Source organism: Dermacentor andersoni, chromosome 8, assembly GCF_023375885.2.
Source record: "Dermacentor andersoni chromosome 8, qqDerAnde1_hic_scaffold, whole genome shotgun sequence".
NCBI classification, from domain to species: domain Eukaryota; kingdom Metazoa; phylum Arthropoda; class Arachnida; order Ixodida; family Ixodidae; genus Dermacentor; species Dermacentor andersoni.
In genome coordinates this window covers 102,652,511-102,679,134 of record NC_092821.1, presented here as the reverse complement: position 1 = coordinate 102,679,134, position 26,624 = coordinate 102,652,511, and the positions used below count along the sequence as shown (strand labels likewise).

Here is a 26,624-nt window from a genome sequence, read left to right as displayed (position 1 = left end):
TTACGCTGCCTTGTTATATTTTGCAAGAGTCCTGAATAAAAAAAGATTGTATGCCATTCTTGTCATGAAAGCATAAGAATAAACTAGTACAAACAATCACAAAAGAACATGCATTCTCCGCTTTCATGTACCTGATATTTACGCTGTTTGGGCCAAGACGCATGCTGTGGTGCAATTTGTTTTCATTGATCATATCGAATAATAATTTTATTATTTTTTAATAATAATTTTACCGAAACTTTCAACTTAGTTTTTCTTGATTCGGAAGCCATGAAAGTACCGCTAGTAGTGCATCTAAAGATGTGAAATATGTAGTACAGCACGTTCATATAAAAAAAAGAAATTTCCGATGCAACGCACATGTTGGAAGGTTTATGAATTGAGCCTTTGTGATTACTGTAAAGAAATGCTGTACAACCAACGGCTATTCCTAATTGCGTTTACGCTCATTCTATAAATTATGTTTGATCATGAACCGTAGGAGCAAAAACGGCTTCACAGTTTCTTCGTCTACTTCGTTGTCAGAGCTTAGCAAAATTGACCATATAGCCACGTGCTCTTCTTTATGATGTATTCTCTCATAATTTTGCACTGAGCAGGTCATCTCTTGTTTCTCGTTTCAACAGATCCATGGTACTCAAATGAATCCAGTGATGTAAGTATCGGCCATGCAGTGGTATTGTGGTTCATTATTCCATCTGAATGCGCTTCATCCGCAAAGTTCGCCAAAAACGACCAATGTGCTGGCCTTTTTCAGTTGAATGGACGCCACTGTCTCTATCTTGCTAGTACTTGTTCACCAGAACCCAATTTTCATGCTGGGTGCAAAACTGATGGCCACCAGTACGCATTATTCAACCATAGTAATAATTGCTGCCTTTTCCTTCCATGTCACCTCTCCTTGCCTGGCGTTCTGTGCGTCACCCCAGCTTCACTTGCGGTAAAGTATTACAATGTTTTCAATAGAAGCACTACCAGGGGAATACTCTATATTGGCCTATATAAATGGTCGCGCAGTGCTGTACCTGGCCGATCCGTGTGCACGGAAGCACAGGATCTAACAAGAGCAACATCGTAGTGAATATGTTCAGTCAAAACGTTGTCTAGCCACTACTGAGTAATGAAGTATTTGCTGGCTTGGGATACTCCCTGACGAAGAACCGACCCCCGCTAAAAATGATGCATTCAATTGTACTTTGTTTGGCGCTAAGTTCTTCAATTTGCGCATATATGTACGTTCTACGTTATATTCTAATATATATATTCTTAATTAAAAATCACTTAAATCCCGCGTTTTTCACCGTCACCGATTTTAGTCAGTAACAGTCCACTATTGTAAGCTCCAAGGAATCATAATCAATAGAAGAGTGCTAGCACTAATAATGGATGGTTGGACTTGCCTGTCAAAATTTCTGGCCACAAAACAAAGGAACAAGTGTATTTAAGATGAAGCCATAACTGTGGACGCTGACCAAATCAGTTATCGCAAGTAATCCTTCTTTTTAGAATCTTAAAATGCCAAATCTCTCTTTTAACTCGTTTATATACATTAGCTATCTGCTAATCTTTCTTTATAACTTCGCTATCGTTCTGTTGAATATCTTGCTCAATGTAGACCACGCCGCCAGATCGAGGTTCGCAGTGCCATGCTAATTGCTCGGGTGTGGTACGTCTTCGCGCTCAATATGTTGAATAACTCAGAGTCAAGCTGAATGGTTTCTAGACATTAATAAGCTACGTGACTGCAAATTCCTTCCAGCAGATTTGGCACAACCATAAAATTTACAGTGACGGTGATCAGAAGCTCATGACTGTATGTAGACACTAAATAGGTTTGAAGCAATATGCTTTCCTAGACCTACATATTGCTTCCCTTTATTTTGATAACATTACGATGCTTCGATGCCACACATTTTTGTCATTCTTCACACACATGAAAAGTATAATTCTGTGGTTTTACGTGCCACAACAGCGGTATAATTATTAGGCATGCTACAGCGATGGATTGCGGAAATTTCGATCGCTTGGGGATCTTTAACGTGCCTCCAATGCACGAGACATGGGCGTTTTTTTTTTTTTTTTGCATTTCACCCCTATCGAAATGCGGCCGCCATGGCGGGGATTCCATCCCGCTACCTCATAGTTAGCAGCGCAATATTATCGCTCCTAAGCCACGACAGCAGGTGACACACATAGCCGCTGAACTTCCTTCGGCACTGCAATATCGTTCACACATAGCACTCATGTTTGCTGCGATATCGTTTACGTACATAGCGTGAGATGGCGCATACTTCAACCATAAAAAACGTCAAGCACACGAGAACACAAGACCAAGAATGTTCTTTCTCACCCCACCGCTAGACCACAAATTTAAGTTAGTGAGATGATGATCAAAGATCAACAGCGAAACATTGCAATTTCAAGGCAGATTTATTTGTGCACCAAAATCAATTATTTTTTTGTTCTTGCTCTCGAACTTTCGGGGTTGGTGTTAGGCAGGGACCTTCTCATTATGTTCAGGTGCATTGTGTTTTCTTATTTTACCTCTCACCTATAGACGGAACACAAATTAACAGAATTAGCACGTTCAACTGTTTTTTACGCATTCATTTTGTTGATGTAAACGTCTATCTATATATGAAAGTACAGTGGGGAAAATACGCGAAACCGAAAAGGAGGCAAGAAGGACAAACTCAGTTATGAAGAGAGAATTTATGTTGAAGCAAAACCAACAAATACCCTCAGAACTACACATCACATGGGCTGGTATTATTACCAAGGTATTCTACTTCGAACTGCACTGCCTGGTAATTTAATTAATATATGGGGTTTTACGTGCCAAAACCACTTTCTGATTATGAGGCACGCCGTAGTGGAGGATTCCGCAAATTTCGAAAACCTGGGGTTCTTTAACGTGCACCTAAATCCAAGCACACGGGTGTTTTCGCATTTCGCCCTCATCGAAATGCGGCCGCCGTGGCCGGGATTCGATCCCGCGACCTCGTACTCAGCAGCCCAACACCATAGCCACTGAGCAACCACGGCGGGTTGCACTGCATGGTAGTTAGCCTTGCGACACATTGACCGTCTGCATAATAAGTGTATTGAGCCTGCCTCACGAGCCTGCTTTCGCTGCGCTAAGATGAAACTTTGAGGTACGAATCTTTCAAGTGTGGATTACGAGTACAGGCCTTGCATACACTTTACGGTTACGGTGTAATGTTCTCACATACGTTATAAGAATAGTTTTTCACAGTTTGCAATTTTGTTACCGCCAAATGCATTATTTCTTTGAAGTACTGAAAAAAAAAGTTCAATGTTTCGTTTTTAGCTATAGGAAAAATAATAAAAATTTCTACTCACAAAGCATTCATGTACGCGAAACACGCCAGTGAGCGCACCACCAATGCTTCATCGTAACCCGCTTGCGATGCCGACTCTACGCACTCGCAGTCACTTCTAAGCCAGTCACCCATGTCCATCATCTGCAGGTGAATAGTCTCCGGTTTTCGAAGAAACTGCGTGATTCAAGAGGGAATTATTGGACATCTGAAGTGCTATTTAAAACAGACCAAATTGAATAGGTATGCTAGCTCACACAGATATCTCGTCTATTTTTGTTTTGAAAAAAAATTGCTGGTGACTATGCTTGAACTAGATGAGCTGCGGTGGGCGAAATAAAAAAAAAGTTCTTATATTGAGGGATAGTACACTTAAACAGTTCTTTCCTAATGCACCTTTCCTCTGGCCCTCTTTCCTGTTTCCTCGGGCGAAGCAGTAGCTCAGCGGGAATGTGGTAGCATGCTTCCCCGTTGAAACATTCGATGCGCTCCGGAGCAAAGGAGATGAAGTATATCCCCTGGCCAGATTTCTTTTCTTTTAACGGGACAATTATCGTGCGGACTTCGCTTCTCAGCCGCCATTGCGGACGCACGCTGAACAAATACAACAGCAACACAAGCAAAATAATATAATAGGCGTATGAGTGATGTGACTTCTTTCACATTTCATATTCACAACACCTTGGACTGCTCTCGGCGTAGCCAAACTGCTCCTGTCCTGCTATTGGATCACAGCGCTCCTTCCCCTCTTCTCCTATTCTAACGCAGCTACTCTTGAGAGAGCACTTTGTGGACGCTTTTGACTGCTTCTATACACCATTGGAATGCGCTTTGGAGTAATGTGCATTGGTTATATTGTGCTCTCCATAACAAACAAAGGGCGAATCATTCTGCAGGTACCAGGCTATCCTGTATTATTTGTGGTTCCGCAAAGTGGTCGCATGTAGACCAACGGGTCTGTCTAAATTGAGTTGGAAAGGAAAGCTAGAAGGGAAACTCAAAAGTTTGCTCTTCAAAGAAAACGTAAATTTGGCAGAAAAAATTTATCGCTGACCTGCACGACCCGCACAGAATGACCAGAAGTACCGTACCAGGAAAAATGTTTCGCTAAGTGCAACTTTAGGTGTAAATCTGTGTGGGGTTTGCTAGCGTAGCTACGTGTTGCATGTAGTGATCATGTCACTTTTTCTCTCTACTCTATATAGATCATTGTGATAATCAGCATAGTTGTATGTCCACTGGATAACAAAGGCCTCTCCTGCCAATCTACTCTAGTTGATTGCAACTTGCGTATGCAAATTTACTACTTTCATCCCCCCACGTAGTTTTCTGCCGTTCTCATCAATACATTGATACTCATGCACACGAATGCACATACACCCTCTTCTAAGCCCTTCATCTCGTCTCTACCTAAACCACGTGACTAGCTTTCTTGACTTCACAATCTTACAGGTATTTTCCAATTTGAAACTCCAAATGTCAAAGCTATAAAATAGGTTACAGCGCCTAGGACATACATTATGAAACCATGACTAGCAGCTTACCGCTATTCTTGAAAAGTATACAACCATTGCCTTGTACCGCTGTTGACATCATCGTCCTGATCAGCAGCAGCAGCCTATTTCATTGCCAATTGCAGTACGAGCACCTCTCCCAGAGATCTTGAATCGCCCATGTCTCGCGCTAGCTGAGTTCAACTTGCACCTGCCTATTTCCCAACTTATTCACCTCTCCCAATTTTCAGCCATCCTCGACGGCGCTTCTGTTGCCTTGAAACCTATTTGGTAACTCTAATGGTCCACCGGTTGCTTGCCCTATGCATCATGCGACCTGCCCAGTTGCATTTTTTCTCTTAATGTCCAATGCAATACTGGCTAACGGCGTTTTCTCTCTGAGCCACAGTGCTCTCTTCCCGATTTACTGATATATTTATTTAAAATATTTTCAATTCCTGAAAGCATTACAGAAAGCAGTGGATGACCATACCAAAAAAAATTGTGTGAGGTACAAAGACATTTAACGTGGCGTTTTATGAATGGTGGTTTTGAAGGTGTCGGTATCCAGGATGGCTGCAACAGTGGCGGAAAGGTGGTTCCAGTCTTTGCTTGTGCTAGGGATGAACGTATTACTACAAACTTTCGTACGTGACGATGGCACACCCACTTTGAAACTGGGGTCAGACCAAGATGATATGTAGGACGGTTGGGTAATAAGCTTTCCTTTCAACAAAGGGTTGTGGTGAAAGCTTTTATGGAAGAGCGAAAGGCGGAAGCATCTACGCGCGGAAAGAAAGTTCTGGCAAGTTAAGTGTTCGTTTCAATGAGTTAACGCTGGCATATTGGGAGTAGTTTGATAACATGAAACGCGCTGCACGATTTTGAATGGCTTTTATGCTGTTGATGAGTTTTATGTTAGCCGGGTCCCAAATGGCGCATGCGTATTCTAGTATGGATCGAACTAATGTTTTGTAGGGGGTTAGTTTCATTGGCGATGGTGCAGATGAAAAGTTTTGGCGCAAATCTTGCCCCTTCCACCTAGCATTTTTCCTTCCGTCGCTCTTTGCGCAGTCCTTAACTGCTCCTCGAGCTTCTTTGTCGACCTCGAGTTTCTTCCCCGTATGTTAACACCAGTCGAATACAGCAATTCTATACCTTTCATTTAAACCACTGAATAACTTTCTGTAAGAATGTGGTAAATGCCTACTGTATGCGCTCCAACCCATTAGAATTTTTCTTTTCATTTCCTTCTTATGATCAGGGTCCCTTGTAAGTAATTGACCTGGATAAACGTACTCATGCACAGACTCGAGAAGCTAAGTGGCAATCACTGGACTGGACTGCGAAATTTTACTGTGGCCCTGCACGACGCGCATAATAGTGCGTAGCAGGCGTCTCCCACGTAGCCACCGACACCGAGTACCTGGAGGCCACTTCGCGGGTCTCCTGGGCGGCCCATTGTTGGTTGGCGAGTAGTGAGCTTCTGAGGGACTTCTTCCACTTGTCCGAGGTAGAGTCGGGAAGAGCCTTTATACACTTCCAGAGCATGTGTGTCGCCGTATCTCCGCATGAGGTGCATGTACCGCTGAAGTACGCGTCGGGATAGAAAACGTAATTTGGCACGGTTTGGGTGCATGTGCATCTGTAGTAAGCGTAGTTTTAGCGCCTGCGGCCTGCTAAGTTTGGGGTGTCGTAGCGGAAGGACTCGGCGCCCCAGGTAAAAGAGTTATGTAATTTCGCTGTAGGTAATCAACGCGTCCCGATTGTCTTCTAGCTTGATAAGAAGGGGTTGCCCGGTGACATGGTCGGTAAGCGCGCACGCTGCGCGGTGGGCAATCTCGTTGAGGTTGCGTGGGGCGACCGGCACCCGACCGAGATGGGCAGTGAACCAGATGACAGTGTGGTGCTATATGGCGCTCAGATCCGCGCTATGTAAGATGCGTAACGCGTGGTCGGAGACGACGCCCTGTTCGAAGGTTTCGATGGCAGGTTTAGAGTAGTTACAAATCACGTCCCGTTTGTCGTCGAGCACCGACAGGTCTTTGGCTACTCACTATGCCACCTCTGGGTCTTCGGTGAGGACCGTAGCGGAGTTAATAGTCCCCTGCATAGATGAGACCACGACAGCCTCGTTTTTTCTGTAGGCGGCGGCGTCCATGAACGTGATGTCGTACGCTTTCATGACTATGCGCTGGAGAAGGGCGGTTGCCCGGGCAAGGAGCCTACCTCTATTGCTTTGCGGAGTAGCAGTGACGGTGATGAAGCCTCGCATGATTCGGGGAACCGGCACCAACTTCGGTCAATCCCTGGTAGTCGATGAGAAGAAGCCGAGCTCGCGCAGAAGGTGGCGGCCCGCCTTGGTGGTCGTGAGCAGGATCGCCTGCGTTCACTCATGAACCTCGGCGATCTCTTCTAGCGTGTGGTGCACGCCGAGCTCGAGCAATTTATTTGTGGAATTGTTGGTCGGAAGGCCTAGGGCACGTTTCACTATCTTTTGAATGAGGACTTTGCGATTATTGCGCTCAGTGCGTAGCCGGTTGTGCATGGCAGCGACATATATAAACTGGCAGAGAACAAATGCGTGCACGAGACGTAACAGGCTGTCTTTGAGGCAGTGGTGACAGTTAGCCACTCTGCGTTCGAGTGGAATGGCATTCTCCGTCTAGGTCCTGAGCTTATGCACCGGTTGGGTGTTGCTTCTGCGGGACTCCATGAATTTGTCGGAGGACCGTGATGGAGTCTACCTTGAGGACGGTACAGCCGTTCCTGCTTCGGAGTGTGATGTTGCGCTCGGCCGGGGTTTTCACCCTCTGTGTTTGGCGCCCCGACGTTTGCCCAAGTACGGCAACAGGTCCGACTTGGTAACTGAGCACTAGAGACCAGTCTGTTCTAAGGAGGACTCCGAGGTTTCGACCGTCTCCTGCAGGGTGGATTATATGAAGCCATCCGATCCTGCGGAACCCGTCGATCTTCGAGAGTCGTTTGGAGCGACCGATCATCATGAGATTGAAGCGTGTCGGCGAAAGGACTGATCCCTGGTTGGTGTGCCGCTGTTCGAGCTAGAATGCTTCCGGCACAAGGTCTCGTGTGCGTAGGACGGCCATGCTCCGGGTATGGAAGGAGCGGACAATCTCATAAAACCGACGCGTGAGCCAAGGTTTGTGATCGCCTTCAGGGTGGACGAATGCGCGATGGTATCAAATGCCTTTTTCAAATGGAGGTCCAGTATGGCATGGGTGTCCCGAGTGTTTCAACCGTCAAGAATCTGGTGAGTTAGGAGTAACATAGCATTTTGTGTAGATAACTCGGGTCGGAAGCCAATCATGTGGCGTGTCGAGGTGTCGATCGAGGTGTCGAGTGATCCTGTTGAGAATGACGGGTTCGGCCATCTTACCCGTGCACAACGCGAGCGAGATAGTGAGGAGGTGATCTAGGCTAGCCGCCTTTCACGGTTTGGGAATGAAGATCACATGGTCGAGTTTCCTGGCGTCGGGTAGTTTACCTTTCTTCCACATTTTGTTGCAGGTGTTAGTGAGGTAAATGACGGAGGCGTCATCCAGGTTGCGCAGGAGCTTGTTAGTGATACCATAGGGACCTGGGGCGGAGTGGCCGTTTTTTTGTGGATAGCACCGCGTACCTCTTCGGCAGAAAAGTCGGTGTGGAAGACCGGTATCGTGTATTCGGTATGAGGAGTCAACGAACCCATAAAAAGTTGTAAATATTTCTGTATGAGGATATTGGTGATGCCTTCCGGTGGTGCAGACCGTTTGGCTTGATGAATTATCTTCATGAGCGAATAGCACTAGTAAGTAGGGTGTTGGTGTCGTTGAGCAGATGCTTAAGGAGGTCCCACGTCTTACCTATACTGACCTGCCCGACGATCGAGTTACAGATCTCAGTCCACTGCTGCTTGAAAATGGTGTTTCAGTGATCCGCTATGCTCTTTTTATCTCGTATATGCGTTTACAGCCTGCGATTGAGGGGCTGGCCTTTATAGCGGGCCAGGAGGAACTGTTTGACCTCGAGCAGGTGCGCCAGATGGCCAGATGGCTGCTCCTCTTGTCGGTGGGCTGGTCCGTACTTATTGTTTTAATGCCACGAGCGACTTCCGCTTTGAGCTGAGCCGTCCACGGCTCAAGCTTTGGGGCGTCGTCATGAGGGAGTCGTTCTACGCGAGGCTTACTAAAGAGGTCCTAATCGACCCACGTGTACGACTTCGTCTTCCTGCCGACGGTTGGGAAGTGTACGGCCAGTAGGAAGTGATCGCTATCGAGACCAGCGGGCGTCAGCAATGCTCTTGGCGAAGCAGAGATCCGAGGTGGTGTCTCTTTTGCGTGAAGGTGCCAGTGTGGGTGGCAAAAGCCTTGTTCGCAATGACGGTAAAGTCCATGTCGTTCGCGTTATCTCAGAGCACGTCCTTGGGGCTTGCCGAAAAAATGTCAGAATGTCCGCTCGCGCTGCTCCCTTCTCAATCTTTCCTTTTTGCGTTTCGAACCGTAACCTTTGAGTTTTTTCCAGATGGAATGCTACGTTAACCAGCATGTTAATTTCGTCAACTAGCTAGCGTATTGCACGCTGATACGATAGTATATTTGCAACCAGTGCCCACAAAGAAAGCTGTGTGCCCAAGGCACAATTTAGGGTACAGTGGCTACGACACGAAGAACGTTGTAGAGGTTAGTGCCTCGGTCGACGGCTCTGCGTCAGATTACGCTCGTTGCGGAGGTGCGCCTTGCGCACGTGGTTACGCAGGACATCCAACAAGACATTACGGGAATGAAGAACGGTACATGTATTCTCAAGTGGTTCTTTTAGCGACCTAACAAATAGAGAGGGGACCATGCGCAGAACACGTCTTGTAGACTACATTTCATCGGCTCTTCCTGCAAAACAAACTTACTCTGGGAACTTAAAATGTGATTGTGAAACGTTACTTTGCCTGATACATTAGCTGCGTTCTTGTAGCTGATAGACATAGACCAACGCACATTATTCTTTCAGGAGAGTGCCGAAACTTTCATTTTAATTAGCATTCCTGGTAGTTAATACAGATTACACCATCATTCAGTAAACTGAGCTGATCTTACTAAAATATATGTGTTTCATAAGCGTGCGCATAAATTGGGGGCTCATCGACCAGCATGCCAACGACGAACACGCGCGGTACGTGGACGCGGCCGAATACCAACGGAACGCCTTCGCAGCGGTCGTCATAGAGGCGTCAACCGGTGCCACGAGGATGGCAGCGAACGTGAGAAGCGCCGGAGCGGAACAAGCGGAGGAGGTAGCCATCGCCCTGGCCATCGCCGACGCAGACTGCCACACGGTGCTGAGTGACTCAAGACAGGCGGTGCGAAACTTCTCCAAAGGCCAAATCTGCAGGGAGGCTGAGCGCGTAGTGCGAGCGGTCAAACTAGAAGAACGAAAAGTACGACTCAAGTGGTTCCCGACGCGCGCGGGCGACGCGTCGGAACGCAATGATAACCATAATGAGACGGCACACGCAGCGGCGCGTGCGCTAACCAACCGCGCCCCGGCGACCGTCCGTCCGACGTGGTTCGGAATCAAGGACCGCATGACGGATTACAAAGAAATCACGAAGGCCTACCGCCTGGCTCGTAGGACTCTCCCACCCCCGCACCCGAGACTGAGTCGAGCGGAGGCGGTAGTACGGAGACATCTCCAGACCGTATCACTACCGAGCCAGAGACTGATGAATCACATGTACCCCGAGATATATCCGACAGATATGTGCAGAGTCTGCCGGAGGGAGGCCGCAGACTACACGCCCATCTTGTGGGACTGCGGTGAATATTCAGAGGAAGCAAAATCAAGAACGCTCCCACCGCGGCTCGAGGCAGCCGCGAAGAGCTACGACCGAGACGATCAGCTTTGGGCCGTCCAGCAGGTCCTGGAGGTGCTCGAAAGGCACGGACCCAGTGAGCCGGCAACGGCGAGCGGAGACCCGCGCCGAGTAACGGTGACTTCGAGGATGACGTAGGCCCTCGTCGGGGCGCTTGAGCGCCCAACTGCAGGCATAAATAATGTTGGCTCCAATCCAATCAAATGTAAATGAAGTCATCAGGCATCATTATTGCAGAATATGATGCCGAAAGAAAAGCAGAAATGACTCAGCCTACGACGATGTTTTGGTGTGACAAACGTGGACATCATTATATCAAAGCCTGTCAAACCTCGGCCGTGTCCAGGATGGCGGGTGTTTGACAATGCGGCTTATTCCTTAGAGCTATTCTTTCTTCAACTGCTAAGACTAACCACACAATTTACTTGCCTTCTGTGTACGCTGTAAACAGTGGAAGTCAATCCGTATTGGTACAGCATGCATTCATATTTTGCTAAATATATATTTTCCCTTCATCTAGAAGGCTTACAAACCACTCGATCCACAGAAATATTCTCGCGATATATATATATATATATATATATATATATATACCGATGTGTCTGTGTTTGCTCTAATTAACTTGTAAACAGCTATCCTTCATGCAGTTAATTCAGGTGCGACAGGGTATGGCCTAATGTTGTCACCTCAGCGTGTATAAACGCAGCAGTGCACGAGAGACTGTATAAATGACATCCATCAGCGCGCAGCTCCCAAAATTTATTTATAATAACATCCGAAGCTGCAATGAAGTACAGTTCTGAGCCAATCAACGGAGACATCGTGGAGAACAAAACAGCTGAAAAAAATTTAAAAAAAAAATTTAATTATGGAGTTTTACGTGCCAATACCACTTTCTGATTATGAGGCACGCCGTAGTGGAGGACTCCGGAAATTTTGACCACCTGGGGTTCTTTAACGTGCACCTAAATCTAAGTACACGGGTGTATTCGCATTTCGCCCCCATCGAAATGCGGCCGCCGTGGCCGGGATTCGATCCCGCGACCTCGTGCTCAGAAAACAGCTGAAGCGTTTGTCAGTGCAGTAAGGTATATAAAACAAAGGCAAAGCAAAAACCATGAGCGGCCAGAAAAACAGAAAAAGAAATTCCGTTCGATAGAATGCGAAATAAAGTACCTGATTTCTGGAAGTAATGCTGCGCCTTAAAGACGAGAAATGTATAGTTGTCTGTTACAATATATTTATTCTTAGTGACCCATACAGAGCAGTGCTGCGATTAGAAATATCCGGCCAGTGCAGAACTTTGTCGACATATTCTTTTGGTCATTGTGATGAATCTCGTTGCTCACTTGAACAGAGTGGTTTTAGTAAGATCTTGATCAGGGCTAGCTGGTTCATACTTAGAATTGAGGTTAAACAGCGCGAAAAAGACGATGACACAAGGAAACAGATACCACTAACAAGCGCTGACTGCCAGCTGGAAGTTTATTTGAAATTCGCCGGACATTCATACATTTTTCAGCATAGGCATGCGCACACCAGTCGCAAGAACATCAGCAAATCTGCAACGTTTTAATCTATCTTCCAAAAATGTTATTTCTTTTCCCGACAAGGCAAGAGAGGGAGTGCTGAGACATTTATCTGCTTCCTTTCTAATGTGAAAAGCCTCTACTATTTTTTTCTTTCCCTCTTACCTTTTCCTTTCCCTATGAATTTTGTCTTTTCAAATATGGGGGTGGCAGTCAGCGCTTGTCTGTGGTGTTTCTTTCCTTGTGTCCTCGACTTTTTCGTGCTTTTCAACCTCAGTTATAAGAGAGGTTTTGTTCCGTATTTGGTCAAATCTCTTTGTGTATGTTATTCTAGCCCTCGTGCCCAGCCCACTTGAAATTTCGCCTTATCTCGCACACTGCTTTGCTCCTCCAACAGACCGTAGCAATGAAAGCAGAACAATACTCGCAAAAACGCAGCGCAGCTCGCCCCTGTACTGTCTCGTACAGCGTCGTGAGTTCCATAATTATGTTTCCCAAACAGCATAGTGTTGTTACTATCTTGCGCATACTATTTTCGTTCATTCAATTAGAAGTACGTGATTCGGATTTATATATTGGCCGTAATTCTAGGAAAACAAAAGTGGAATGACTGCTCAAGCATATCTCGCACTAAGACAGTTTCTTTATTTTTGATTCGGCCTAAGTTATCCTTCACCTAAACACTTGCAGCCAGGGTTGCCGCACGCCGCCATCTTCGGAGCATGTTAGCTTTTTCGGAAGCTGCATAATTCGTTTGCATCAGCTTTATGGTTGAGTCACCCTAGATAGCGTTCACTAGTTTCCTTAGGAAAGCAGTATCTATGTTTCTTCTACTTGTTTATTTGCGAAATCATTTTACCTGCCCGTTCGACCAATACGTACCTCTACAACGTCGGAGGCGGATACGTTACTCCTAAATCTCGTCACCGGAGGGCTGTCTTCACTTGACCTTTTCGGGTCTTCAGGCATATTCTCTGTTAAAATGGTTGAATATCAGTTTTCACTGGTTTTGAATATCAGTTTTGATAAGAAAAATATTAAACTTTAATTCAAACAATCACTCTCCTATAAGAAAAACATCTAAAGTGCGTGGTGTGAATAGTGAGCAGTTCTCGTTCTGTTTTAATTACCTCAGAATGTAGAAGTAAACAAATGCCATAATTTATTTACCCTACAATAACAATCTTGAGTACTTTTAACTCACATGTAAACGACTACGCTGCTCTGTTTTCAGGTACGTATTTTACGTATCGGTCTTTCGTCAATGTCAGCGTACGAAAGCTTTAAAGAAATAGATGAACATTTTTTTTTCAGATAGCATTGTTGTCGTTTGATATAGCATGTTAATGTCCAATATATACCGTATATGTATGCTTTCAAGGTGCAGTCGCAAATCATGCAATGTTATGAAACTGTATTACGGACCAGTATATATTACCTACGCGTATTGCAGGTAATGGTGTGCACGAATTTAATTATAATTTTGCTCTTAAGATTTGGTAGTGCTTGCAACAATAATGTATTTGTACCTGCTCTATGCGTTCTTAGTACATGTTGTACAAGTTAGTTATTCAACGCAGATATAATTGTCTAATATAAGCTTACACAGATACAGGAGGAAGACGACGACGTTTCCACGCAGACGTGGTTTCCTTGGCTTCCTTGGAAATTGCTCGACAGCAAAGAAAATCTCGCCCTTATCCGGATACGAAGCTCATCGGAAGCCTCTGGGGACCTGTGGACTCTGGTGAGGATTCTTCTTTGCCTTGTCCTACTGATCCCGCTGATAGACTGCTGATAGAGCGTCTGATAGACTCAAAACAAGCACGGTTGGCGCTTAGGCCTAGTGTGGCCGCACCGCCGCGCTCGCCCGACGAAGAAGAAGCGTCTGTGCCAGATGTGAGCTCCTCATCCGTACCTTCCACTGGACTGCTGCGCGTGACAACATCCATGCCAACTATGCAGCGGAAGTGTGCAACCGATAGCTCGAGTACCCAAAATGCAACACCGAAGGACAGTCCACTTCGCGATGTGAATGTGAACCTATCCGCAATCGTGCTGACGGACACTGGTGACCTTATGGACGTGAAGCCCTCTGGCGGTTCGACGAATGCAGCCAAGCAAGGTCCCTCTATCAACGTGCTTCAACAAGATGCCATCGCGTCGGAGCAACCGGCAAAAAAGGTAAGGGCCACCCCAGACAATTCCTCCACAGCCTCCCCTACGCCCGCTCCCTCTCAGTCTTACCCAACGCCCACCCCTTCTCAATCATACCTAGTTCATATACGCTCCCTTTCATGCTACGACATAACTTCAGTAGCCACAAAATGTGTCCAAAGAGTCATCGACCAATCTCTTGAAACCACTGGATACAAAGGGTTCGCAGCATATACATGTACCAACTCGATCACTGTGCACTTGGCATCTCTCAGTGATGTGCAGAAAATGTGCACTTTAACATCTATCCCGCTGTCAGAAGATCAACACCTACCTGTGCAGTGCTACTTTGCATCGGGCCATAATATACAGAGGTGTGTTGTCTATGGCATTGATCCGGAAGACACCGCTGAGATAATATGTTGCGAATTGACCTCCACGACACACAGGGTGCTCGCAGCTGAATTCATAGGCAAACGCCGTACATGCTTAGTGACGGCACAGGGCCCTCAATGTACCCCAGAACGGTTTTATTACTATGGTTGCATATTTCGACCTAAACCCTACCTCCCTCGGGCAATATTCTGCTATCGCTGCTTTCAACGTGGACACATGCAGGCATTTTGCCAACAGCGTACTATTGATCCAGAAAAGCTCACACCAGAAGGCCAACCACGATATCGATGTGGCTTATGTAAATCTGATGAGCACGATATGACAAGCATAAATTGTCCGACTAAACAGAAGGCCACAATACGGATACGAAAGGCTATACCAAAAACGACTGTAGTAACAACACACAATCGTTATGAGGTTCTTGCAGAAGAGCCAGAGATGCTCTTGGCAGAAGAAGAAAAAGCCCCAGAAACACAACTGTATTCTTCTGTTCTTAAACGTGGCAAGCAGTCGCAGACAAAGAAACAGAAATTACCGGAACCTCTGTATCAGTTGGATGATGACCATGATGACATTAACGCTCCGATAGACGCACTGGCCAGAGAGATTAAGCGACTACGCAAACATAAAGAATAGGTAATTCTGCGTCGTCAGAAAATAGGGCCAACACGTGATGCATCTACCACTGCGAATGTCACCGTTACGCCTGGATCCCGTCCGGCACCACAGGTCAACCAATTTGTTTAGACAGCAGTTTTAGATCAACTTGCTCAACTATCGTTGCTCATTCAGAATTGCCTGCATGATGGCTAATTCTCTGCAGCAGCTGTCAAAGGGTGGAATTCTACAGTGGAATTGTCGGGGCCTAAGCTCCAAGTAAGGAGAAATTAAAACCAAGCTTGAATACAATAAGCTGCATGTATGGGCACTGCTTATTCAAGAGCACAATAAGCTATGCTCCCTGTCTAATTTTAATGGGTATCATAACCCATCTATTAGAGATAGACGTGCTACTACAATGGCTTCAGCTCCGGGAAAAGCTGCAGTTTATATATCATCGCATATTGCTCACACAGTGATTAATCTGGAGCCATGGTTTAGTGGTAATTAAGAAGTTGTTGGGGTCCTGACACGACCAGTGAAGACTCCTGTCATTCTAAAGTCATTCTACGCCGCACCGCAGCGCACACGTTTTAACTTGGGGTGGATAGCCCATCTCCGGTCTACGTACCCGGGAATTTCTATTCTCGTGGGTGGAGACTTCAATGCCCCACATACAGAATGGGGGTACAAGTACAACTCTCGAAGAGGATGTCAAGTTAAAAACATCATGAGCGATGCCACTTTTACACTGCTGAACCATCACGCTGTGGCTACCTGTGCTGTACCCGCAGTATCTAGAACAAACGCTCCAGACCTCACGTGGTGGTTGGGTCCTGGAATGCCGCAGTGGCGGGTGGAACCAGATACATGGGGCAGTGATCATATGCCAATAATGATTGGTTTGCACAGAACGTGCATAAAAAAAATTCGACGACGAGTAACAGTCACGCATTGGGATAAGTTTCAGGAATCATCAATTGATAAAGTACCCTCAGAGCCCTCAGAAATTCTTCCCGCTTTGCAAAACCTGCTACGGAGGAATACCACTGTGACCACAGTTGACGAGGAACAACCTCAACCGGACCTCACCCTTTTGCAACTTTGGGTAAAGTGACGTCAGGCAGAATTGTATGCGTTGAGGAATCCCGATGCACCAGGTAGCCGTGCACGTGCTAACCATACAGCGGCGAAGGCGCGTCGGAACGAAACGCAACTTTCTCGACGACGATGGTATGAGTGGTGCGAGAATCTTGGATCGGGCATTGAAAACAGCACTTTGGCGTGCGTTCCGGTCAATGGAACGCGGTAATGAGCAACCTGACCCTGCAGCGAGCGTTAGGTTAGCGATGCAGAGTTCGCCACGTCAATTTGCAGCACACGCTGCTAGAGCGTTTTTCCCGAAATACGATCAAGCATCACCTATAAAATGCCCCGAAATTGATGAGTCTGACACAACTTCCAAATCCGAAATATCCAGCACTTTCTGCATGGCCGAATTAATAGCGGCGATTGAAACTTCGAAGCAACGAACAACACCTGGTCCCGATGGTATTCCTTATGAGGTTTTCAAGAACATGGAAGGAGCAGCTCTCGACGCACTTCTTCAGGCTATTAATAAAGTATGGGAGACTGGAAACGTTCCACCTGATTGGAAGCATTCAATTGTTGTCGCGATTACGAAACCAGGAAAGTCTCCAAATAGCCTGCAGTCCTTACGCCCAATTTCACTAACCTCAACTGTCTGCAAGCTCGCTGAAAAGATGCTGGCCACACGAGTTTCCTGGTGGCTTGAACACCACGATAAATATCATCCTGCACAAATTAGATTCCGTTCTTACTCGCGAACTGAAGACGGACTTTCTATCTAATCAGACGATGTTTTACAGGTTTCACCACACAGTCACGCTGTGCGCACGGTAGTAGCAACCGACATAACAAAAGCTTATGACAATATAGACCATGAAATCATTATAGCCAACCTCATCGACCTGGGAGTTCCATCGCGGGTGATAAGATTCATCTACTCATTCCTTCAGAATCGCACATTTGCGACTAGAGTAGATGGAAGGCAAGAAGGATACTTCACATCGAACAGAGGAGTCCCACAAGGTTCGGTTTTGGCTCCTCTTCTCTTCAACGTTGCTCTAATACATCTAGCCTGGCAACTACATCGGATTCCAGACGTGAGGTTCTTAATCTATGCAGATGACGTCACTTTGTGGTCCGTGCATAAAAATATATCTAGACAAACTCAAAAGCTTCAAGAAGCCCTTGATGTGCTGAACAAGTACGCTCGGAAAGCAGGGTTGGACATTTCCGCCCAAAAATCAAGCTATGTTGTGGTGGCCAACAAGAAAGGACGCACGAGAATCACGCAGCACCCCTTTACATTTAGACTCGGCGCAGTGAGGATCCATGAGGCTTCTGAGGTCCGCATACTGGGTCTCGATATTCACCACTCCGTCAGTGGTGGACACGGCTCCATAAAACCAGACAGAGTTCGACAAAAACACTTCACCTTATTCGTCGCACTGCAGAAAAAGCAGATGGAGCTCGTACTGACGTAGCTCGACGGTTGGTGCGTGCAGTCTTGCAGCCACGAATTTTATATCAGGCACAATTTCAACGGCTCACTTTGGCACAGCTGGCACAGTTGGAGACGATTAAACGCGATGCTATGCGCACAATCACAGCACTGCCCCGCATAACTCCGACACCAACCTTACAGGAACATGCCCAGCTCAACACAATTGCAGAGCTAATTTTGCAACGTGAAAAAGCACGTGAAATAAAAAAGCAACTTATTCCGGCTGTTGCTGCGTTGCATGCTCATTTTCACCGCGGCTCTCGGATTGACAATCAGCCCTATCCAATGCCTCCCTGGGAATTCACCAGCATCACAACTAATAAGCCAACGAAGTTACGACGCAGCGATACAACATGTATTATTGACGAATACAATATCGTCGATGCATCATGCGCTAACACCTTCAAAGTCTATACGGATGCTGCCATTCTCCCAGACGGCGAAAGGACATCATTCCTGAGTACTACGCATAATTTCATCAGCGGCCACCAGCGCTATTTATCTACGGAAGCCAGCGCTCTTGTAATGGAACTTCAAGCCATCCACGACGCTGTGCAAGATGCGACATCTAAGCTACCTACCATCAAGCAACTAGATATCTTCACTGATTCTTTAGCGGCTATTCAGGAACTCAAGAAGGTTGATAAGGCGATGGAAATTTGCGAGACAATACGCACGATGAATAGTGAAACAGCTACCTGCGTCAAGGTACACTGGATTCAAGGTCATTCAGCGAACCCTCACAACATTTCTGCTGACCAGCAGGCACACTGCCCTCCTAATCCTAATCTTCCGCCTATTTCCCTCCCACCTCAATCCCTTAACTCGCTCCGAGCCCATAAAAACTTTCTCCGGCGGGACACACGCGCTCTTACCCCACCGTGTGTCTGCTCCCTCCCCCTTCACCTTACTAGGGCGGAGGAAGTTGTGCTTAGGAGGCTTCAGGCCGGGGTGGCCCTTACACCGGCTTATCGCAAGGTGGAACTGGTCGCATTTACCACTGGGTGCTACGTGTTCATACTGCTCCGTTCCTGTGATGGAAGCAGATGCATACCACCTAATATGGACACGTACTGGTATAAAATCGGAGCGCTCGCGTCTCCTACTGCAAGCCGGCCTCCGCTACAGTGTGACAAGCAGCTATGACCGCTGGATACATGACAACAGATTCCACAAAACACTGCTTCAATTCATACACAACACAGGCCTCACAGCACACATCTAATACACATATACGCATCACGAATTATGCCTTAACGAGAAGTCTTTATCGCAATAAAAAAAATTTACAGCCTAGATAAAAAACTGTGATGAAGAGACTATTTTATTATTGTTATCATCATCATTAGTTCTATATCAAAAGGCGCACCATGAATACAGCATGATATAACGAGCATACTGAACTGATATTTGTCTACTTTGTGTTCAGTGGATTGGACGGTAAATGATAAGGTGACCTTATCTGATATTTAAATGGGCGCTGCAAAACGCCGGCGGTGTGTCATCGATGTCTTCTCGTACGCCATCATAATGGGACTTCGCAAACTCCACCGAAGGCGTTCATGATTGCGTCAGCTTTCTGCGATTCGTGGTAGCTGCCAGCGCGTTGTTTATTCTGCTTGGAAAAGTGACCTTGCGTGCTGCATCATGGCAGATTGTTGATGCCGCTAATAGTTGGAACACATTCCGATAAGTCCAAGCTCTACGGTTACCACTAATGTTGATGTCACTACTGCATTCCTCAGGCGAAACGGGCAATTTTAGAGCGAAGCTTTCCACGCCCGTTCTTTCAGCGAGCGCCGGTGCCGGTGCTATCGAGCGAACGAGCAGAGGGAAAGATGCAAGCGTACGCAGAGCGTAGCCGGAGATGACAGACGCGAGGGCAAAGCGAAATAGGAGGTTGTGGCGAAAAGTTGAGTGTAGTGCAGCGATGACGGCTACGAGAGGGCGCCAGAGTAGCGCACGTCGTCTGTTGTGAGTCGCACCCACGCGTCGCCAACGCGCTTGCTCTGCCGATCCTCACATTACCGAGAAAGTTGCACCACACTTGACTCCCTTTTCAACATCTGCGCAAGAGAGATTGGGCACGCCAGCCAATATATCGCGAATTGAAAATACGCATCGAGCTGCGCGCAAAGTTTGCATTGCGAAGTAACGTCATCGTCGGCGAACGTCTTTTTGTAAATTTAGACGTTGCTTTTTTTTATTTACATCTTATTGACATCCAAGAGTTTTTTCCAATACAGTCTCTGAGTATATCATTTGCAACAGGTTAGCCATGTGGCTTTATTATCATACATTTGTTCTTATACACCAGTTTGCGAAAAAAATCGAATCCCTCATACTCCGGGGTACAAAAGTAAATTTTGCGAAATTTGTTATCCCTTGTTATAGACATGCAGAGGCCAAAGCGACTGATAAGTCTGCACCCACAAAACAATGTGCTTATGAAAATATGTTTATGACATTATTAGAAAAAAATTATGAAGATCCCTTATTTCTCTGCTTCCAATTAGCGGGTTGTCGTCATGGTAGGCGAACGATGGGAACAGTGAAAAACTGTTCAAGATGTAGACAAGTAGGCAAGAGGCATAATGATGTTGACAAAGGAAACATCGCCGCAAATAACTTCATGTCAAAATATTACCCTTAATATTTACACATAGCTACGTCAAAAAGGTTACAGGAACTCTGTGAACCAATAATGTTCCTGCAGAAAAGTACAATGACAAAGTGAGACTGAGTGAAAGATGTTCAGAACGCTTGCTCTGATTTTGTGTGTATCGTTTCTTACCTCTTTCCGGCATGTCAGAGGGAATGCAAGAACCACCTTTTTTCCACAATTCTTCCATATCCGAACAGGACATCTCTTTCGCGGTTTTGTGACACCGGGTCTGTCTGGTTTTCTCGGGATCGAAACCCCACAACATACACTTCAAATCTAATAGAAGAAAAAGACAAAAAAAACCTTGTGAACAAGTGTGCACATTCCTGCATAACTTTTTAGCACTGATATTCGGGACACCTTGGTGTAAATGAACAATCTCTTTTTCTTTTTCCTTTTTTTTCTTTTGGTATCTTTCTCTTCAGTTTACATTGTTCATAATTGAGGTTCACGTAATCACCTGAAAGTCACCTCCTTATGCAACGCTAACTAGAGACTTTAGGGTAGTAAAGTGAAGAAATAAAAATTATTAAAATTTTACACTAGGCTATACAAATTATATTGCCATGTACAACACACACACATACATACATGCTATTTCATAAGGCGGGCGAAATTAAAAAGAAGAAAGATTACGCGTGAGTTACGAGAATGCAACCAACTTAATATTGTTCCTGATTCATTGAGCCACATTAACTTTGGTTAAATAATTACACCTACTATATAAACAACTAATAAATTTTTATGTGAAAGCGAAGCGTTTAGGGAAAAAGTCGTAGAGCTTATTGAGAAATGTCCTAAGTTTTATAATGCATCTTTATGCGACCATTCCTGCCTTGAGCGTCGGCGTCCCTCGGCGTAGCCGAAACAACAAGCACAGCGAAAGATGAAAGAACGAACACGGAAAGCAGCACGGGTTCAAAGGCAGCGATAGCGACGAGAGCGCGATGAGGGAATATGAGGAGGGTGGAGTAGAACGATGAGGCGGAAAACGGAGGAGGAAGGTATGGCGAAAGCGAGAGGAGAAAAGTGTATTGCCGCGCAAGACGTCTCCTGCAGCGACAATTGCTACGAGATGGCGCCAGAGTAGCGCGGCGTCATCTCTTGACCAATGACATGGGACGAGCGCGTCTACCGATACCATATATGGAAACAGAGCGCTGCGTGAGCGGAGGTCTGTCTGAGGTGGCTGCCATGATCCGCCCCCAAGCATCCCCCACGCTAAGCGCCTCGTGATCTCTCGATTAGTGACGCACTCGCACTACACTTCGGTGTGTTTGTAACGTGCGACACGAGACAGATTGTCCTCACCAACCAATATACTTCGAAGTGAAAACACGTATAAGGCAGCACTAAATTTTAGCATGAGGGAGTATCGTAATCGTTGGCAATTCGTTTTGCACGGTATAGAGAAAGCGCGCGAGATTTCTGAAAGTATGTGAGAAAGCGCTTACGCGCAATCACATCAGAACCTTCAAACAAGCCACGTACGAATGATCGGTGCTGCACGCATGCCGAACGCGCAAAATAACTTTAGCAACTGGCATGAATTAAATACCATAGTCCTGGCTTCCACTCATGCCAGGATATCTTATCAGTTTAAGCAAAGGGATGTGCCAAAAACAGCGCGTATACGGCAATCATCATCTGCTCATGATAATTGTGCTCTTTGAGTAATTGACCTAGAAAGCGGTACCTCTGCACATATTCCAGTGGACAAGTGTTAACCTAAATACTCGTACTCCTGTAAGAAAGTACAAAGTTCTAGGAGAAAATCGACTGGGAGCATTTAACATGAGAAGCATACTTACAGGGTTCCACATTCTATCCCGGCTAGGTTACCTAACACAAAAAAAAAACACAACAGGAAAACCGCACACTTCTTGCGCTCAGCATTAACAACAAAATTCACGTGACCCCAATCCCCTGGTATATGCACCCTGACCGTCATAAAGGCCGAATAAAGGCAAGAGCACAAGCCCTGGCTCGACTCTTTGGCGGTGACACATCGAACGCACCGGTTCTATATACCGACGTGGCCCACTACCTACAGAAACGTGCGCTATGTCTAGTCGTACTGGATAGTACAGACATTCTGAGCGCTTCGGCCACGTTCAACCTTGTGGACAGTGGCGCGGCAGAAGAGGCTGCTATCGCCCTAGCCATCGTACACGCTTCAACCAGGCCGGCACCACATGGACCCGTCACAGTGATCACTGATTCAGAAACCGCCTGCAAGACTTTGCAAAAGGGAGGGTGACAACCTACACACACCGCATCCTTACATCATTACACCCACAGCATTACACAGGGTGCGTATTGTCTGGACACCTGGACACGCCTCTCTGCATGGTAATAAGCGCCCTAATGCGGTAGCCCGAGAGCTTGCTAACCGGACGTCATTGGAAGACCCGTCGAACCCATAGGACGCACCGACAGAACCACTGAACTACACTGAAACTCCACAATAATACAAAGACCCCAGGAGACACTCCCCTTCACCACATAATTGCCTTAACCGAGAAGACGCCGTTGCGTGGCGACAGCTTCGAACTAATTCATTTCCCTGCCTCTTTTATCTTTACCTCTTCCACCCCACACAATATCCCTCATACTGTCCCAATTGTAGAGCAAAGCCCACAGTGTATCATTGTACCTGGGAGTGCCCAGACCCTCCAGGTTACTCGCCCATTTATTCACCTTCACCTTCCACCTGGGAGATTGCATTGACCAGCTCAGACCCGGAAATGCAGCGACGGCTGATCCAGCGGCCACGCGGAGTGCCGCGAGCCTATGGGCCCCTGAACTAAGGTCTCCACCCTACGAGGAAGTCACCCAATCTCATTGCAAATAAGTGTTTTCGCTTTTTCTTGGTCTCAAATTATTTGCCGCACTACGGCACGAAATGAAAACCCGAATCGAGATGCGCCCAAATTTTGCATTTGGGGAAACTGGATCTCCTTCAAAATGCTAGTAAACTGAAGAATTCTTGTGATAATATTGCTCTGTAAATTTTTTAACTTGTTGATGGGAAAGAAAGATACGCTGAGCCTACGCAAAAACGCAGAAAAAAGAACGAAGCTGGCATAGCCATTCATAAAGATGTTACAGTGACATTGAATTGTAAAAAAAAATATGGTTATGTTAACAAAAGATACCAAGTTGATAACAGAAAATGACAAAAAATAGCAAGCACTCCTTGAGACGTGAAGCGACGACGCCTAATTTTTTTTCATTCGTTTCCCTCCAAGCCAGTCGCCACCGACAATAACCACAAGTGACGCAAACCAACCAACTTGCTCAATTAACCGGCAGAGGACAAGGGAGCGTTTGAGGGAGATACATTCTCCTATCAATACGTTAGCCAGCCTTTCTCAGGTAAATAATCCCTCTTTACGACTTTTATACCACAACGTATAGTTATGTATTATTCATTTATATATAATTAAATAATAGTTCCACGGGGTCTATACTTCAAAGCGAAGTGTTATTTGTGAACACCCTTGGGCCTCTCCTGTTGACTGTGGATGCCTGTTGATGCTGTTCGTGCTTTCTGCCGAATAGCTTATACTCGGCTGCGGAACGGCGCGCCATCTACATGAAAAAAGCATGTGATTTCTCTTTGCACTCATATTAAATAAGCATAAACAGAAGTTTCAGCCACCCTTATGCATTTACAGAAAGCATGGCTGTATAAAGATTCCAACATGGCACATTTGATCTGCAGCATTTTTTTAGATAAAAGAGAAATTTCATTTGTTCCCAATACACATAAGCTATGTATAATACTGGCGAGGTGGCTACATACGACATGTTATACCTACATGTAATAGAGCATCTAAAACACTGTTTGAGACTCTACCAGTTTGGTTAATGTGACCATACTCACTGCTGCTCCATGAACCGAATGCCACAAGCAAGCAATCCTCTGTAACGTCTAAAAGGGCAAATTTCTCTCGCAAGTCAGGCTCACTTGACCCCACAAGAGGCTTCACTGGAACATTTAGGAAACAAGTTTGCTTACTGCTACTGGCAAAAGCAGCAGGTTTATATTGTTTTTACCAAAAATATCGCAACAGAATCCTACATTAAGAACTAAGAAAGGCAGCAGCTTGCGGTGATTATGCTGATCGTTATCGTGGTAGGTATTTTATATATCTGAAAGTGCGAGACAAATAGGACTGGCTCAAAAAATATACAAATGAAATGGTTAAAAATTTTCGTATATGTGTGGTGCACGTAAACAATTTTCTGCTATTACGAATAGCATGCTTTGCCTTATTCAACCGTTTAGAGCCTGCCTGCCTGCCTGCCTGCCTATCAATCAATCAATCAATCAATCAATCAATCAATCAATCAATCTATCTATCTATCTATCTATCTATCTATCTATCTATCTATCTATCTATCTATCTATCTATCTATCTATCTATCTATCTATCTATCTATCTATCTATCTATCTATCTATATATATATATCTATCCATCTATCTATCTATCTATCTATCTATCTATCTATCTATCTATCTATCTATCTATCTATCTATCTATCTATCTATCTATCTATCTATCTATCTATCTATCTATCTATCTATCTATCTATCTATCTATCTATCCTCACACGCCGACGCAGTAGGCCAAGTTCCCAAGTGCCTGGCCCACTAGATATGTATTCCTAGTTGTGATGTCATTGTGGTCATTCCGCTGTCAATCGAACTACCTGATGTGTTATTCTCGTCATGCACCACGTCGTCACGCCTTCTATCCTGACCCATTGGCACAATAATACTTATAGCTTGTTAAATCTGGTATGGACACGTCGTCATGATGCCGTTGTGGTCGTTGCAGTACCGTCAATATATGATTGGAATCCAACACTGGTCATGCCGTCGTCGTTACGCCTTCGAAGTCATACACCGGTCATGCATTCGTTGTCACACCGCCATGGTGATACCATCATGGTCTGCTCACCGTGGTCGCTCTATCATTCTGTCATCATGCGTTCATCATTCTATCTTCATCATCGTACTCTTGTCATGGTGCCATAGACGCTCCTTTCACTCCGACGCAGTTGAAGAAGAAGACACCGTTCGAAACGGCTGCTCCCACAAAGGGATCCGCATGTTTGGTTTTTCGGGTGGACCACCTTCTTGGACCGGCCCGAAACAATCACCGCCATCTCCAAGGAGTGGTCTGGCACCTGTGGAGACCAACTAAAGGTCAGTTGGACAATATCTCGGCGTGCCCAATTTCCACCTTCAAAACGCATCGGGCTGCTAAGCCTACATTCGAGTAGGGGAGCAGCGCCGGCACCGTCGCGCGGGCACGCACTCGAGCATTGCGGCCTTAAGAGCTCCGGCTGCGACATTGAACCCTCGACTTTTTACAACGTCGCGACTGCAAGAAGAGGTGGATTTCAATGCATCTGAAGTGGGTGATGCAACACGCCACCACGACTGCAATAAGGCAGCTACGATCAGCAACAACATGGAAATCGCTACCGTGGTCGACGAAAGGAAAGCAGAAGCCAGGATGGGAGCGTCTTCTTTCCACGAAGAAAAATAAAAATCTCGCTCACGAGCAAGGCTCCACGCAAGGAAGCCTGCTGCTATCAGGTCCGATTACCAGCTCATCCACACCCATGGCGCATCGCGGGCGCCCACGACGCAAGCGTCTTCCACCGCTACCGAAGAGTGACCTGAAAGGGGTCATCAGACCATACCAAGGGCTTACACTCAAGAATGTTACCAGTCAGTCCCTGGCAAGAGCCGTCATGGAGGCACGCCAGGACAGAACCACCAACAACAATTTTATTCTAAGGATCAAGTTCGGTTCCGAAATTGCAAGGCTATCCACCCCTAATCGCGATACGGCCAAAGTCATGCAAGCCAATAAAGCCTTCAACATCAATGGATGACCACACCTGGTAAATGCGTATGTTACGGCAGGAGAAGCGACGACGCGGGGAGTAATCCACGGGATAGAAG

General features: G+C 46.0%; 1 protein-coding gene across 1 annotated transcript; it reads right to left on the bottom strand.

The window, feature by feature from the left end:
• LOC140212979 (uncharacterized) lies at positions 1-24,597 on the bottom strand. The gene is made up of 5 exons (XM_072284108.1): positions 24,527-24,597; positions 20,767-20,913; positions 13,112-13,203; positions 3,364-3,518; positions 1-31 (listed from the first exon to the last, which is right to left on the bottom strand). Exons 2-5 carry the CDS (start codon positions 20,900-20,902, stop codon positions 1-3), a joined length of 414 nt encoding a protein of 137 aa, XP_072140209.1. The 5' UTR covers positions 20,903-20,913; positions 24,527-24,597.
• Positions 24,598-26,624: the final 2,027 nt, after the last annotated feature.

Coding starts and splice junctions, on each gene's coding strand:
- LOC140212979 (XM_072284108.1), bottom strand. CDS start 20,902: ATGTTGTGGGGTTTCGATCCCGAGAAAACCAGACAGACCCGGTGTCAC. Junction 13,204..20,766: donor CTCTGACATGCCGGAAAGAG/GTAAGAAACGAT, acceptor CCATTTTAACAG/AGAATATGCCTGAAGACCCG. Junction 3,519..13,111: donor CCGCCTCCGACGTTGTAGAG/GTACGTATTGGT, acceptor TGAATCACGCAG/TTTCTTCGAAAACCGGAGAC.